This window comes from Clinocottus analis, unplaced genomic scaffold (assembly GCF_023055335.1).
Source record: "Clinocottus analis isolate CAN_PGR_092001 unplaced genomic scaffold, fCliAna1.0.p SCAF_2, whole genome shotgun sequence".
In the NCBI taxonomy this organism is placed as follows: domain Eukaryota; kingdom Metazoa; phylum Chordata; class Actinopteri; order Perciformes; family Cottidae; genus Clinocottus; species Clinocottus analis.
The window spans coordinates 18,772,538-18,790,196 of record NW_027175931.1 but is presented as its reverse complement, the minus strand read 5'-3'; the positions used below and the strand labels follow the sequence as shown (position 1 = coordinate 18,790,196).

The 17,659-nt window shown below is 42.5% G+C and overlaps 1 protein-coding gene across 13 annotated transcripts in view; it reads right to left on the bottom strand.

The window, feature by feature from the left end:
• Window positions 1–1,214: 1,214 nt before the first annotated feature.
• Window positions 1,215–17,659, bottom strand: part of ncam1b (neural cell adhesion molecule 1b) — a 63,978-nt gene continuing 47,533 nt past the window's right edge. For 4 of the 13 annotated variants that reach the window (XM_068584729.1, XM_068584720.1, XM_068584721.1 and 1 more), the window contains 11 exons: window positions 17,422–17,609; window positions 16,917–17,013; window positions 15,824–15,994; window positions 15,133–15,261; window positions 13,672–13,704; window positions 11,062–11,186; window positions 10,754–10,934; window positions 8,411–8,609; window positions 6,786–6,902; window positions 4,908–6,020; window positions 1,215–3,303 (listed from right to left, as the gene is read on the bottom strand). In XM_068584729.1, coding sequence (XP_068440830.1) covers window positions 3,183–3,303; window positions 4,908–6,020; window positions 6,786–6,902; window positions 8,411–8,609; window positions 10,754–10,934; window positions 11,062–11,186; window positions 13,672–13,704; window positions 15,133–15,261; window positions 15,824–15,994; window positions 16,917–17,013; window positions 17,422–17,609 — 2,474 coding nt within the window. In that variant the 3' untranslated portion in view covers window positions 1,215–3,182. Of the gene's footprint in view, window positions 3,304–4,889; window positions 6,021–6,785; window positions 6,903–8,410; window positions 8,610–8,643; window positions 9,892–10,753; window positions 10,935–11,061; window positions 11,187–13,671; window positions 13,705–15,132; window positions 15,262–15,823; window positions 15,995–16,916; window positions 17,014–17,421; window positions 17,610–17,659 lie in introns of those variants that run through there. The other 9 variants (XM_068584726.1, XM_068584722.1, XM_068584727.1 and 6 more) reach the window with 6 other exon arrangements.

Sequence of the window (17,659 nt, the reverse complement as noted above, 5' to 3'; positions counted from 1 at the left end):
CTTCCTGTACCCTCGCGCCTGCTGGCTGCAGACTTGACTGGCTGCAACCAGACGTCACTGTGCCTCTGCTGCTCGTCTCTCCATCACGGATGCAATCAGAGACATCTACAGGGCATTTGCACCACCGACGGGGTTACCGGGTCAGGGTCCAGTTTTTTTTTTGTCCTGGAATAAGAAGCAGCAGAAACTGTTGAATGCAGATCGGGGTTCAAAGATCAAATCAGTGTTGTATTTCACAGCCGAGAAAAAATATCAAATGAGGCAGGAGGGGAAGCGTCGGTTCAGTGTAACAGGATGCCGGCTCGGAGCTGGCCGCTGTGCTTGTTGACTCTCTGTTGACTCGGTTTGGTAGTTCATGTCACATTAGAAGTACTGAAGGAGGTGGAGGGGGGCGGAGAAATGCCACAGCTGAAAATATCTATACTGGAACACAGTATTTTGACATCCTACCCTGGAAGTATTAACTTTACTCCTGCCCAAACATGCATTATGCAACACGTATTTACTTGAGAGCTCATCTACCTCAACAAGTTGTCCGGGGACATGTCCAGCCCTAGCATAACCTGTTTGCACTGTAACCACTCTGTAAATAGTCCTGTGCGTCCATGACATGGCGAAAACAAAAGGGCATCCTCACGCAGGGGTTCACCGCCCCCTAGTGGCGGACACGCGGCGCGACGCCGCCGGACTCGAAGGGCACGGTTTCTTTACGATAGGGTTCATGACTTTAAACCACATTTTCATGATTTTTCCTCAAATTTCCATGACTTTTTTCCCAAAATCTTCATGACTTTTAACCATATTTCCATGACTTTTATCCAAATTTCCATGACTTTTACCCAAATTTTCATGACTTTTACTTGATGTCCATGACTTAAACCAAATGTCCATGAGCAGACATGTAGTGGAATCTGTGTGTACACAGTAAAAAGTGACACAATGTAGTATTTAAACTAACAATGAGGATTCAAAGCATACAGCATACCTTAAATGACACAAATGAATGAGAGACAATAGTTTGATTAAAAGAATAAACATTTATAGATATACTCAGCATATGACTGCTGAACAACATGAACACATGAATATAACACATTTCCATTTTCAAAGACTTTTCTAAGCCTGGAAATAAACCTCTTTAAAAATCTTTTCCAGGTTTTCTCTGAGCGTATGAACCCTGTAAAAAGTAATTGAAACTAATGACAACGACAAAATTAGATTTGGAAACCACTTGTTTTATTTAGTAAATGGGTTAGCTCTCAGACTGTACACAACAGATATGTTCTGAGTTGGACCCGATAAAACCAAAAGGAGCGTCCAGCGACGAAGGAGCAAGGTGGTCACGTGACCGCAGTGGAGGACAAGGGGAGTAAAGCCTCACTTCTCTGGATAAATCTATCATCTAAAGCCTTTTCTTTTCTTCAAAAAGTTGAATCACCTTTTTTCAGGTGGGACCACCCTGCTTCCTGTCAGTGTTTTTATCCTGAACTTGTCAAGCAGTTTGCTCTCGGCGAGTGACTTTTGTACAAAAAGACAAAAACTAGAAAAAGAAATTCAAAGACCACATTACAGAACACTTGAATAACAACTGGGGGAGATAAATAAAAACAATGTGTAATAATGCCAGAACGAGTCCCGAATGTAACACTCATTGAATCAATATGAGATAACGATTTCCCCCCTAACGCCTCGTAGTTTCACGTTATAAAGTACTGACTGAATTCATGCCAAGGCTCAAAACATCTTCCTTCACTATAGCTGGCAATATATAGTGCTGTGACCAGAGACGGACAATTTCATACACTACACGTGTTATAATGACCACATTAGTCCATTTATCATACGTTTCTTCTAATAATACAATATATTAAATCAAAAGAATAGGCTAAATCTCTCACGACAAAGCTATGCAGATTATCATAGAAACGGATGACAAGACAATCTATTGACACACAGGCACAGTGCACAAGCTTGCAGGCAGGAAATGGAAAATAAATCTTTGTAGTTTTTAAATAGTACAAAATGCTTTTTGGAGTTTTTTTTATTCTTTTATTTTTTTTTTTCGCTTCAAAAGCACAAATTCAAAAGGACTAAGCCGGACGTTTGATCCGCTTTAATGTGAGGAGGAAACGGTGGCTGTTGCCCCCACAAACAAATAAGAGTTGAAAATTTAGCTCAAGATCTTAAGGTTCACGGGTTTCCAACCCTTGGCTGAGAATCAACAGTTCTGCTGGCAGTTTGTTCTTTCTGTGGACCTTCGTGTTCAATGAGTTGCCTTTTTTGTCCTTAAAAAAAAAAAAAATCAAATACATTTTATTAATGAATACCATCACTGTGGTTAGGCGGAGACAGACTGATTATATTAGATCGTAAAATGGTCCTGATCTGATCTGATCATGCACACTGCTGAGGTGTTGTGTTCTCTTCCCCCCCTGCAGCTGGCCGTGGGTTCATCCTGTAACTTTCATAACCATAGCAAACACAGTTATGGTCCAAACATTGAAGTTTAATCAATGCTAGCGTATCTGTGAGAGATGGAACATCCCGGTAGGAGACAAAGCGAAACAATAAAACTTGCAAACAAAAATTTACAACCACTTGCAGGTCAGACATGCAGAACAAGCTAATAAATGAGACACGCCTGCAACGTAAGAGCCCAAATAATAAAAGAAATGCCAACAGTTTTACATTTGAACCATAGAACATAAAAATAAGAAAAAATAATTTCTATATATATAGTCAGTTTTTTTAAATGTGTGTTGTTTTTTTTTACATTTTCTCATAGTAATCAAATAATTGTGTGCAACTGCAAACTAAAAGCACAAAACAGAAAGTAGAGTCTAATTTCATATATGTACCAAGCGATCGTTATAATAAGAGATTGTCCTTAAATCTTCCTGACTGGTTCAATAAAACAACAATAAAAAAATAAAATAAAACTCTTATGATCTAAAGACAAACTTTTTGGGTGTAGTAAACATTTCATGAATGAAACCAGAACTGAAAGTACTGTTAAAGTGCGCTCTACCCAATCAACACGTGTGTGTGTAGTGTTGAATTTGGAGTTAAGGGCACTGGAAATCAAAACTCCTGCTGTGTTCCTCGCTCGCTGCTGCTGCTGCAAAATGTTTTGTACAGGGCAGGGGGGGGGGGGGGGGGGTAGAGGGTGTTTCCCCGGCCCATCATGCTTTGCTCTCACTGGTATTTGTCTGTAAGACACTGTTGTGTTCTGCTGCGATCTCCGTCAGGGCCTTTGATAAGTCTGCCTCCTGCAGTTTGCCTTTATCGTCAGAAAAAATATTCCTGCAGTAGAAAAAGGAGGAGTGCCATATTAGAAACTCATCTCTGGGTGGGAAACACAAATCTCTGCAAACAAACACTTCAGTTGGACACAAGTTGGATCATTTATTCTCAATGACACCTTCACCCAATATGTAAGAAGACAATGTCTTAAGAGGTCTTCTTACATATTTCTTCACCACCTTGACAACAGTCAGATACAATCAAATAAACAGATAATGACCGAACTGTGTCATCGACTAAGCTTCCCGATCCAAAACGGTGTTTTAGCAAATATCAACTACTTATCAGTTCTACTTCAAAGAGACTGCGAAGGAGCCCCGTGTTTGTGGTGTGTGACATCCGTGTTCAGCTTGTAGCAGTGGAAGCTCAGGATCTAGATCCTGCCTGCAGCTCTTCTCCTCGCTTCTGCAGTTCAGAGCAAGAAAACGCCGTCTAAACGCGCTTCTCTTTGGTAGAGCTGGTAACGGCTTCGGCGACGCTCAGAGGCATTTCGTTACTGCCTGAGACAAAACACTCTGTCGTTGAAATAAAGCCCCGTTCAGACATGCAAAATGAAACATTAGTGGATTCATCTCTTTGTCTCCTCATGCAGATACATTCATAGACGTTTGTGTTACGGACGGGAGCGTTGAGGGGAAAAGCCACTTGTGCGATATTGCCACCTGGTGCACGAGAGGTAGCAGCGGCCGCACCGCGTTGGGAAGAAATGACATTGAGGAAGAGAAGGTTTCCTGTTCTCTTCACAGTCTGTATGATGTGCAGTTTGTTTCCCTTTGCATATTTACCGTTACAGCTGCAACAGCAGCGCCGCACGCTCGAATAGAAGTCATTCTGACAACGATAGACGGCCAAAAGTCACACTCAGGTGGAGTGAAGCGCTGGCCGTCATAGAGGAAGAAGAGGTGGGGGACTAGATAATCGTATGAATCTTAACACTGCACACTTTCATACCGTCTCGGTCGGAAGGTATTTATAGTGATGCGCACATTTGTAAAGACAAAAAGTGACAGAGATAGATGTGTAACAAATGAAAGAGGAAAGTTCAAACGCTGCTTGCTCCTCTCCCCTCTGCACGTCGGATTGTCAGTTTCGATTAGTTTGTCGGGAAGCCGTCTGTTCGGGGGAGCGGGGTTTCTGAAACGCTGTTCCACTGAAGTGCCTGTCAGCATGCTGAAGCACACTGGCAGCTTCAATCTGACAGCATTCAGTACAGACTCCTGAAATTCTGCTGGGCGAGTAATATTATTGTCTTTGTGACTTTTACACGTACTCAGTTACGGGACAGACATGTGCTTCACATTCGTGTAACAAAGTGCATGTCTGAAAGGGACTCGATTATTCTAGTGGGGAATGTTGAAAAAGTGGAGACTGTTACACACACAAAAGCACAAAAATACACAACCGTCGTATCGCTCGTCGTCTATCACAATCCACAACATCTCATTAATAGTTTCACCCAATGTCATTACCACAGTTTACCATTACAATATTTCATATTGTGTGGTCAATGGCAAGATGCGGTGGTGAATGAATGGGCATACACGTTACAAGCACACACACTCACACAAACAAACACACAGATAAACCTCTAGAGGGAGCCGTACTCATCGTTGACAGGAGGAGCAGTCTTGGCCAGAGTCTCTGACGCCTCCAGAACTGGGCCAGAGGGGGGGAGGCCTGCTCCGTCTCCATTGGGCAGAGAGGGGGCAGAGGGCGGGCTCTCTAAGCTAATAAGGTACTCGGTGGGCGGAGAGGGTCTTTCTGTCCCGTTTGTCAGCTCTAATTTTACATCTGCGGCTACGGGCCCCACGTCAGGGGCTAGAAAGTTGTACCTGTCGGGCGGCGACGTGAAGAGGTCGTTTGAAAGCGGCGCCACGACACTGTCGGGAGTAGAAGAAATGAGAGTGACGGGCAAAGGAGAGAGGACGTCTCCGACTAGAGGGGCAGATTCTTCAGCATCCGCGACTTTAAGAGCACCGTGGATCACTGAAGGACAGCTAGCTGCAGCATCTTTGGCAGTGTTATCATCAACAGTTTGGTCAGCGGGTTTGTTTGTAGTGTCGAAGGCAGTAAGGCTACTCCCACTGGGGGCTGGGGCAGTTGCATCTGAACCGGGGTCTGCTTTTGGAGGGGCAGCGGTCGCCAGAGTGGCGGCGGTTTGCGCTGGCGTCTCGGCGTCTGCGGCTACGGCGTGCGGCTGTACATGGAGCTTGTTGACAGGTGGCCTCGGAGCACGTTTCTTGGCGTCAAGTGTAGGAGAGGGCGACGAGGAAGACGTGGTCAGTGGCGAGACAGGCGGGCTACCTTTTGCATTCAGAGCTGCAAGTTTAGGAGAGTGTCTACGCTTGGGCGGTATCGGTGTCCCAGATTTTTGAGCTACAGTCTGTTCAGGGGTACGAGGAGGAGGATTTATTTGTTCCGGTTCTTCGGGGCTTTCGCTTCCTCTCTGTTCTACTAACGGGGCTATTTTGGCTTCGATGGCAAAGTTGGAGATGAGGGGCGGCGGAGGGGCCGTGTTCGACTCCGGAGTCGGGGCCGGAGCCAGGACGGGTGTGGGTGAGGGGTCGTTGGCCGGGGTCGACAGACTACAAGTGAGGGTAGTGGTCTCGCTAGAGGGGCTGTCCAGAGCGGGGTCAATTGTTGCAGTGGCTGTGTCAGAGTTGGTGGCTACGGAGGAGAGGGTGTCCAGTGCCAGAGCAGCAGTGTAAGCCCGCAGCCTGAAAGAGCAGGGAGAGAACAGAGACACACAGACTAGACACCAGGGTGACCGTGACAGAGGAAGGGTGGCCTCGGACGAGAGCATGCAGAGGGATTAGTCGGTTTAAAACAAATTCACACATACATAGACAAAGCAACTGAAAAACAGCAACTATTAAGCCCAGCGAGAAAAATTAAAATAAAAGAAAAAGAGGGCATCATGCTGTGAGTGGACATTAAAGGATACATCCCATACACACACCAACATGGAGTACACTGACTCGGACAACTGATGCACTAAAATAAAAAGCACCAGTCTCCTTTGCTGAACACTACAGGACCACGCAGTACCACCTATAAAGGGTTAAACAGTACCAGTGACAAGCTCATACTGTATCATCTAATTGTTCCAGACTGCTGATAATGAGATGGCTCGCTGAGGTTGTCAAATGGCTCCATATGAGTTGACCACACTCGAGGACAAAAGGCCTTTCTGTGTCTTTAACTGGTAGTGCTTTAACCTCGATACAACGAGACAGAACATCTCCAACGGCTGAGAAGGAACACAAAGTGCAGTAATCCCTCTGACGGGTGATAAAAACAGAAAAGCAACACAGTTCAGTGGACTCCACCCAAGAATGACGTGAACTTTTTTCTTTTTTTTTTTAAGTTTCGAATTGTTGTCCTGTTGAATGGGATCATTATTCTTTGAAGTGGAGTGCAATGTGCAACAGCTAAAGAGACTTCTAAAAAAAAAAAGAGGCTGGACGTCAGTCTTGACTCACTCTGGCTCTGTGAGAGGTGTGGTTTCATTGGGTTCTGTCGGCCCCGCCGCGTTGTGATTGGCCGTGCACTCGTCTTCTGTTCTGACTTCCACTATTGGCTCCTTGGACTCGTCTTTCCTGCAGCACACGCAGAGAAATATCTTATCTTATTGGGAAGTTATCATTACTGCCACAATGAGCAGTGAGAGGAGGTGATCCAAGAGTAGAAGTAGACAGTAATTATGTCAACACAGACTGTGAGAGGATCATCTTTGCAATGTTCAGACTCTCACTATAAGTACAGGTGCTAAGAAAGATCAATACACAAGGCAACCTCCCACTCCGATTGATACTAAACTGCCTTCTTGTGCTCAGGAGAGTACATGATCAATGCACTTAAACCCAGCATCTTTTATGTTTTTACGGAAAGAGAGACTCCACTCTTAAAGCGTCATCTCATTTATGGTCTCTTTTCTTTGATTTGTGTTTTTTTTTTTCTCCTGTTCCCGCGGTTACTGACTAAGCGGACCATAACGCATTGCAGTCGTCGCAAGATGTGGATTTTACTCAAGAGGCACAATGTTTTTTCTTTAATGGAAAAAACCCTTTCCCAGTTAGCTCCTGTGTTATCAGACTAAACATAAAACCTTCAGCTCAGATTATTAATCTTTTTTAATGTCAGCCCCTAAAGGCATTCCGGGGAATGTAGGAAGTCAGTGATTGAAGTGGAAGTACAGTAGATGAAGTAGATACTTAATAAAAAACAATGCCTGGAATACATTTATTAGTCACAAAATGACTCGTAACGGTTCAAAAAGCATCTTTTTTTAAAAAGTTTATCAATAATCACATGTTGTAATTGTAACGAATATATGATCTGTATCTGGACACAACATGTGGACACGCATGGCGGATTCATTTCTTAATGCAGTCACGGTAAACAAATTGCATTTACAGCTGGCTTAGATCCCATCGTGATGTCGCTGCTGATCCGCTCACAATCTGATCCAAATGCATTCTGGGTGGATTTACACTTTGCATGAGGATAGCCTGGGCGCATGTTAATGCCTGGTTTAAAAAGAAGGGCACGATATTCACTCTCCTTAAAGCTTTGTTTTGGTCTCCGCTGGCTCTTTAACTGCTAAATGCTCCAATATTTTCATGATGTCGTCGCTAACTGTGTCTGTCTGAAGTTTGGTGCTCGACAGGTAGCCTACAGTTAGTTAATGACAGCTTATTTAGTGAAAACAGCTGTCTGCTGCAACTGGAAACCAAGCAGGTGATCAGTTAGACTGAAACAGAAAAGTTTTAGGCTGCAGAGATAAAACGTCCATCAGATAATAAAGAAGCTGAGGTGCAGCTGAAGGGGAAGAGCAGAGTTAGATGATTATTCTCAGTGTATGTAATTACATAAGCCACTTTTAAAATCACACATCTGATCCATTATTAACAAAAAAAAGGTTATTAGCATCTTTAACAACACCTCAGTTGCCAGTTTGTGAAAATAATTTGCATTTATGAAGAGATTAAAAAAAACAACAACTGGGCCTTGCAGTGAAACCAAACTGTACTGTGAATCTGGCCAACGATAACGGTCACCGATTGATGGATTGAACGGCGTGTGCGTTGTTGTCACCGGTACTCACATGAAGGCCGCCTTGCCCTCCTCCACGTTGTGCGCTTTGGTCCCTGAGCCCGTTTTACCGCAGAGGCACATGATGAGGCCGCATTTGTTGACAAAGTAACAGGTGACATCCACAGCGAGCAGCAGGAGCACGAACACTACGATGAGGATCCCGGCCCAGAGCACGATGCCCGTGGAGAGCGCCGCCTCCTCGCCCACATCTGCCAGACGAGAAACGAGAGGGGGGGAGCTGAACAACTGCAGCGTGACGCTGTGTTATAGAAACAGCCAGGAAACAACTCAATGAAAGTGCAGCTGTGCTACTGTAACTACAAATACTTCCATAAAACAGAAACAACTCACCTGTTATGAGCACTGAACGTTCTAGTGGTCTCGGCATAAATTAGATGCAGCGCGATGTTTGTGTGGACTGTGCTGCATGACTACTGTTCAGTGTTAAAAACGTATAGAAAAAAGATTTATAGAAATGTATATATTCAAGCAATTTATTTGGTATTAGAAAGAGCAAACCAAAGCGCACACTGTGTTGCTAGTGACCCAGGAATGCAGAATATTTTATGGACAAAATGAACACGAGGCTTTTCACAACATCACAAAAGGCTATGATGCATCTTTACTGTTCGTGTAAAGACAACGCTCTAAAATGTCCTCTCTGTTGCTAGAGACAAGTAACTCTTTAGATACCAATAATTAATAAAGATCGGCTAGAGAACAAACTGCAGCTGAGTGAAGCACGATCCAATATAAATGTATAAAAACGGGTATTTTTGAATGATATTTGATACAGTTACATGCATGAGAAATATCTGGACATTTATCTTAGTACACGGCATAAAAATAACAGTTTCATTTTGATCATTTCATTTACTTGTCAAAAATTACCAATATTGTTATTACAAACATTTTTCAGTTAAGTGTTTCTGTGTTTCAATAATGTAAACGTTAATGTTACAGTACGTATGTAGAATTCTGTGAGCAATTGAAGAATATAATATTATTTATGTAAACGGACAGGCCCGGCTCTCAGCCTTCATTCTGTTCTGAGTGCTATTCATTTTAATATGACCGCATCAATTCAATTCTACTAATGTTCAACACTGTAAACTGGCAGCTCTTTGTTGTCTGGTGCTGACGACTAGCTGTTCAAATGGTAAGCGACGGGAGTCTGTGGGAGGCCGAGGATCTCCGCTGCCTTTGGTTCAGCGTGTCTGTCTGGTCTGCTCTGAAGCCACGCAGCACCCTCTTCTCACCGATAACAGAGACGCGTCTTCTCACCCATAACAGAGACGCGTCTGTCATCGACAAAGTCTGTTTTTAAGAGTGAAAGCGTCCAAAGAGACAGCCAGGCCAAGAAAAAGGCGAGCTCTCCTCTACAGTTATGGTGTGAATTCCCCCACGAAAACTATGAGAGCAGGAACACAGTGATGAGCGACAAGATGAGTGAGACCAAAGTGCATGTCACAGATGAACAGCCCTGATCGGCTGAGGAGCGCAACCCCCCGACCACACCACAATGCACACGGGGCGAGACGGAAATGTTCACGTGGTCCACCAATGTCCAGAACCAGGCAAGAGAGAGAGAGGGGAAGAAAATACAGGACAGAAGGAAGGGAAACAAAGAGGAAAAAAGAGAAGGGTGGGGGAAACAGAGGAAGAGAGAAGTGAAAATGTGTCAAAAGTGGAAAAAATAAAGAAACTGATTTCTTGTATTGAGGGAGGGAAAAAGAATACAGCAACACATCAAAGCAAAAGCACGATGGGGAAAACTACAGCGAGTGGACTAGATGGTGACTCATCGGCGGGTGAGTGGAAAATGCTTTAGATAGGAAAATGAATTAGAAAAGAAGATGTGAGAGGAAGACGTAATGGTCCGCGGTGATGTTTCAGCAAAGCGCTCGGCAGTGTTTAGCACCTAAAGGGAATCTGACAAGCTGTGTGTTTTTTATTCGAATGGTAGAAACCTTCAGCTGCAGTTAATCCCTTGAGGTACAAGTTAATAAGTGGTTGTTAAGGATCAATGTAAAGGCTGCTTCCACTCATGGACAAACTATCCACTCTAGCTGCTACTTTAGCAGTAAACACATCTAAAAGGAAAACTACGATCATTCAGAGGCAATCGTTTCCTCCTGCGTGGAAAGAGCCTGTCCCAGTTCTGAGAGCGCAAACTCAAGCTCCTTTAGCGAGGCCTGTCAAAACTTTTGAAGTGGACAAATTCAGCCAGAAAATCATTTCTGGCTCACTTGCCCGTCCAAGAAATCAAATTTATTCTGTAGCTTTGAGTTTGTCTCCCCAGTTTTCTGGTCGTTTAGTTCCAGTTTAGTGCGAGTGGCCTGAGGGAGGGTACCTGGGATGGCGTCGGGCTGCGTGGTCGTCCTGAAAGACATGGTAGCTGGCTGCGACTTGCCCTTCTGGTTCTCTGCCACGACGTAGACGCTGTACTCGGTGTCCCACTCCAACCCGTTGAGAACCACGTAGTCGCTGCCGCTGGGCAGCCGGATTTCAGGTTTCCACTCTGACGCCTGTATCTAAAGACACGCAAGAGACACGTGTGTTGCTCAACAACCCCAAACACATTATGCTTAAAAAAAAAAACAACTCAAATGATAAACACTTGATATGACAGTAGCAGCTTCAGTTGACTGCCATACTCACTGGCTTGAATCGGACCAGGTAATGTAAAATGGGCGAGCCGCCGTCGTCCTGCTTGATCCAGCGGACTTTGAGAGAGTTGCCTTTGGGTTGAACTGCGCCTTCGAGTTTAGGAGGATTGGGATTCCCTACAGGCACACAGGAGCGAGTCAGATGACATTGAAAGCCTCACTCAGAAGACGCAGCGAACAACAGAAGGGTCATTGTTTCAGTTTACCAGTACCTTTAAGACTGTATAGGGAAAGACAAAGACAAGGATTTTAAATATAAGTCACAACTTTAAAAATCGGCCTCTTTCTTGTCGTCCTTTATGTCACTTGCCCTTCCTTATGCGCCAGCAGCCAGATGGTATGTCTCAAGTCGTTTAATTACCAAATGACACACGGCCACATGCTTCTCTGAGTCAGTCCACGTTGCTGAGTAACATTCACCCACAAGGCGTCACACGAGGCTTCAGGGGAAAGGGTTGTTTCTCATTATGTGAGATACGCAGTTAACAGCTCAAAAAATGGGTTTACCGATAAAGATAATGTTTGAGCTGTAAAGCATTATTTTAATGCACTAACCTGTGTTTTCAGCATCTTAAACTAATTTCCACAATCAATGCGTAAACATTAAACAAATACCTCAAAACAAGTAAATCAAATAGAAATGTAAGACAATTCATTTATGTATCTGATTTTTTTTGTATTCACCGGAGACAAAGTGTCTTATTGGGCTTTTCTGGCTTGTGGAGTTCCTCAACAGTCAATCTAGGGTCAAGTCTTATTCTCTCTTATGTACATTATCTGTCAGTTATTGCTCTTACTATGCTCTTCAGCTTTGTGCATCTCTAAAATCTGAGAAACGTCCATATTTAAAATGTGTCTGAATGAGATCAATGCATGGATTCATACATTAGCTGAAAATAATTTAAAGCAAAACTGAAGTTCCAGCACTAAATCAGGCTCAAGATTTCACATCAGCAACAAAAAATTATTTACAGAAACTAATTGATGAGAAACAAATAAAGTCAGTTATTTATTTATGCTGTATTTAGATAGAAATCATTGCCATAGAATTAAGGAATCATGCATTGTTTTGTCCACTCGCATCTCAACATGTGGAATACAAAATATTGGAAAAATATTGTTTCATAATCTCTCCTTCTGATGGGAGAACTCCTTCAACAAGTATTCATTCTTGCCCTATTTGTATTATTCTTGAACAATCTTGTCTTGTCTATAATTGAATCTTTTTTTTTTTTTGTAACTGTGATGCAAATTGTAACCCTGGCTTTGAAAAATACTAAATAAATAAAGTACCTGTGACTAACAGACGACAAGAAAGAGGTGTTTAATGGTTATTGTTAAGACTCTGACTTCAAAGTCAGATTGCCTTCAAAATCCTGGTAAAAAGTTAGTTGATAAAGCCTTTAATGCAGCCTGAGGTTAAACATGATAAACATTATGCAGGATGCAATGCACAGGGTAGCTGTTGCTCTCAGCACTAATACTACAACTCATGATGGAGAACCAGAGCAAACTGCTGACAGGGGCAGTTTTTGCAGGTATGTGGTGTCGAGACTGATAATGATTCTCCGATTATTAGAGGAAACTCTGTTTATTTCACACTTGATTTATAGGAACACATCCTAAAAGGAGGAGAGGTAATATTCCTTTAGGTAGCGCGCTATCAACACCACCCGAGCGATGCTGATATTAAACACTCTTGACTGTTATATATTACTGTGAAGACGGCTCTGGCTCTCCCTCATTTATCCTGCTGAGGCAAATGTCTACATGACTGATTAATGGGATTGAAGTAGACGTGTATTACGTGATTGCATAGAAGCAATTAATGTGTTGTTTAACTCTAGGATTCTCCGATCAAAGTGAGGGTGGGGGGGGGGTCTTCTTTCAAAGGACCTGCAACAGCGAGTTACCTTCTGCTGAGTGGAGGGGGACCATCAGAACCATGAAAGCCAAATAACAGTAACATGACATGACACGTGTGAGTGGTTGAACGAGGAACGAGGACATGGAAAACAGAACAACGTAACACAAGTAAATGACCTGGAGACAAACTCAAACAGAAAGATGCTTTTCAAACCATTGAAGACAACTGGGTACAGATCTCTTCGTTGGCTTTCCACGGTTAAAAGTGCAGCAGACGTCGAACAGCCTTGACCTCTTGACTTTAGAAACTTTATCATTTGAGAGGAAGATGATTCATCAATGCTGACGGGACTGTAACATTCACACATTACACCAAATAGCTGGAGGCAGAAAGGGAAATGTGCAGCTTCAAATGCAGAGTTTGACGTTAATTTCTTCCTACTGTCGTTGAGTGAATTCATTCACAAGGTGCAAATCAAAAATGATATTAATATTCATATGCAAACAACTCAGCTGTCAAATCAAAAGAATGTGAGTGAGATAAAAGCTACAGGTTACAAACACAGACTAGTTTTTATTTATAATCAGGGTCACGTCATCTAGAAAAGTATATACATGTGCTTTAAAGTTATGATGAATGCAGCTAATCAGGAGGGGTGAGGAGGTTATCCTGCAGGGACACACACAGCTACGGCAGTGAGAACTAATCATCTGTTATCATCTCTACAGAACAAACCTGTGTCTTCAGTGGAAAAATGAAAAATGCCGTCTAGGGACATAAAAGAGAAGATTCCAGGCAATCAGAATCAGTTGTCTGCACAAATGACTACCTGAATCTCTGTAATAACACTTCACTGGAGAGTTTAGTGAGACACATTCCTTGCAGACTGCACCGGAGACGTAAGGGGAAACAATATAATGTAATATATATAATATAATATATATAATAATATAATATTAATATAATATATTTATAATGATAGAATGATTGCCACACGGGACGGAGTCTGCACACATGAAACTGAAAGAAGACAGCTTCAAAATGAATTCAAAGTCTTAAATTGTATTTCAAGAAGACTATTGCAGCAGAATTACTGCAGTTATACTCATTAGTTTTGAATTATTAACTTAACGGACATCAAACGGTCTTCAGTGTATGAAGTTATTACAAAATGTAAAATAAAAAAACATTTATTTTGGCGATGCAATTTTTGAAACACCAACCATAAATAGTCAATAAATGATATAAAACAGACACTGATTAGTTGACTTTGCAATGACTTTGGATGTCAATAACAAAGAGACCGTCGAGTTCAAACAAAGCTGAGCTAACGCTCTAAAAGCATCGTAATGAAAAATAAACAAATTATGAAAATATGGGATCACATTAACAACAGAGAGGCTATTTTATTTGGTCTTTTCCATATTTGATACTGATGAGCGGCACTTTGAACCACCTACACAGAGAGCTGAACAAAAAGAGAAGAAACACTTACTGTTGTAAGTGTAGCCTGATGGATACAACAGACAGATGAGCAAATGGATGGAAAAATAGATGATTAAAATCATGAAATGAACAGATGAGGAGCTGATATCAAGCCAAGCGGGTGGCAGTTTCTCTTCCAAAAACATTCAACCTCGACCAACAGAGGGGGCTAAAGACTAACTAATGGATTCAAGATTCACTACAAGGCTGCATTTTAAAGAACTGAGTTATAATTATCTGTTTCATATTACAATTCATGGTTTGCAAGCATGGTATGAGCTTAATAAAATTTTTAAAAAACCCTGTGGATTTTAAATGATTGTGCGATGACCGTGTGATGAAATGACCGCGCAAATTAATGTGCAAATTATCGAGAGGATGTTGAACTAGCGGGAACGCTTCCTGGATTCTTAGATTTCATGAACCCCGCATGGAGAACACAAAAACAAAACCAGGAGAATTGTGAGTTACATCCTGCTGAAAATACACTGTTGGAAGCAGTTGTGATGCTGTCGATGATAAATTGGGCGTGTGTGTTGCTGTCCGGCAGCCGACTACCCTTCATTAAGTTTTTATCGACTAGTTATGGGATGGACAAGCACTTCCCACTCCCAAGATCTAGAAGAGAGGACTTCAGGTGATGAATTTGTAGAGACGGGAGGAGGAGGGGCGGGGGGGAGTTAAAAGCTGGACGGCATGCCGTAAACTTACGGACGGGCTCCGTCTTGAAGAACTCAGCCGGGCTGCTTTCGCCTTCGCCCTTGCCGTTGATGGCTGACAACTTCACTTCGTAGCTGGTCTCTGGCTTCAGGCCCTTGATGGTCGCCTCGCCTGTGTGGCCTGTATGCAATATATCAGAGGCAGTGCAGTCTCTGCTGAGAAAAACCTTCGTACTTAGCGGTGAAACAAACGCACCCCCCAGTTCAAACAAAACATGCATGATTAATTCCATCGCGAGCAAACACTGATTAGCTCAATTCTCGTTTCATTCCAACAATGTTTAAACAGGTAAATCTATTTAGCGATGGACTGAAAAGGTCTAAACACAGCGCACACAGAAACAGAAACAACTGACAGCTATTTCAAAGGGACCATACTTTTGGAAATGTCCTCTTATTATGGTCCATTTCTTTATATTGCACTGTTAAATAAATGTTTTTTAGTCAAATATCATTTCATTCAGGGTCATGGACACGTTTGTAGAATTCAAATGCGATGTTTTATAAGACCGCAACAACAAAAAACAGCTCGACTTTAGGACTAATAAGTAAATGCATGTGTGATTAAAATGTCTCATGCAAAGAACTGTGTTTAAATGTTACACAATACATGAAGGAGAAACCTTACGTAACTTATTTTGTTTATTACTATTTGCTTAAAAACAGCTAATTTGTGTTCTTACCATCTTGGACTTCGTAGACCGAGTGTGCCCAGCCGCCCCGGCCCTGAGCCCTCCACTCCGCTCTGTATCTCAGGACAGGAACACCTCCAACGGACTCTGGCTCCTCAAACTGGATCTGTGCCGTGGTGGAGAAGGGTCTCACCTCGCTGACGGATGGAGCCGATGGCACCTCTGGCGAAAGGGAGGAAATGTACAGCGACAATGAAAACGGTGAGATTGCAGATTTATGGTATTATATAATAGTGTTGGTGTTGAAGGATATAAAAAGAATACAAGAAAAAAAAAAAGTTGAACTAAAAGTTTCCGACATTTTTTATTTGTCAAGAAAATGTCTGACCTGTTGTTCACACACTTGATTGACGTGTGATTACTCTTTTACATTAAAGTCAAGTTTTATGATCAAAATAACCAAATATTGGTTTGTTTACCACTTAACGTGACAATATCCTAACTATTTAAAGCACTGAGCTTGGCCGTACTGGTAAGAGCACAGATCGTCAGACTGAATCACTTTAATCTTCGAAATGAAAACACACACTGTGATTATTGATGTTGACCATGTTTTGAATTAATTAACTTGAGGCTTAGGAGTGCATTATCTCCCTGCCCTCTGCACCTTTGGTCTAATGTGGTGTTGAATGCACAGTCTTTGTTATCAGTCGATGTTACAATGAAAAGTTGTAACTTTTACAGTCTTTTAATCCATGATACATACACTAAACCCTCGGATGTGCAAACCATTATATTCTGTTTTACATGTTTAACACTAAATAAAATCCTTAGCGGCGCAGTAGTTTCGAAACAACCAGAGAGAAGGAACTTTAAATTATCCACCTTTTTATTGATTATCCATCTAAACAAACACTGCTCTCTGTAATCTCACATTAAGGTCGATGTTTGGTCCAAAAAATGTCCCTGAAACCAAGAAAAGCCTTGTAATTTAATGCATGCGCTGCAATTAAATGCTCTACTGATTATTTAATGGTCATCACTAAACATCAATGTCCTGAGTAGTCAAAGAAAGTTCACACCCTGCATATCATAACTAATCTTTTAAACAGCACAAATACATTAAAAACAGCACGTGGCTGACCGGCCTGAATGAGCAGGAACTCCTTGGACTCGGTGCCGATCTCATTTGAAGCGGTGCAGTTATAGCTCCCAAAGTCATTTTCAGACTCGGGGGTTATCTGGAGGAGAGAAACAAATATATGAAGGGCAGTGTACCAACAGATGAACAAATGTGTGTGTCAAACACTCGGAAGGTGACCTTTTTCTTTGTCCATTAGAGTAGCCTATTTTTATTTGTTGCTGTGAGCTTTCCTGCTGGTGAATTATTCATCAGTTTTTTTTGTCCCTCCCTCAATGGAGCTGAAAGAAAACCCCTTCACTTCAAGTCCATGCTCATGAAATCTTAAAGACACCAGGGGTATGCATGTGTGTTTGAGCGTGCACATGGAAAGGCACATTTGTTTTATGAACTGGAATTTGTGGTTTGACACGTGTGTGTGTGTGTGTGTGTGTGTGTGTGTGTGTGTGTGTGTGTGTGTGTGTGTGTGTGTGTGTGTGTGTGTGTGCGTGTGTGTATGTGTGTTTACCTGCAGGTAGCTGGCTGATGGACTTCTGAAGATCTTGATGTTGGTGGTGTTTGAGTTGGGGAGCTGCAGTCCGTCTCTCAGCCACACAATGGACACATCACTGGGATGCGCCTTGACCTCACAGCTGATATTGACAGCGTTTCCCTCCCAGGTGTATACTGCCACTGCACCGTGAATCTTAGGAGCATCTAGGGAAAGACTTTCATTTAGTTCTGCCGCAACGTTTCCGTTTTTTTTC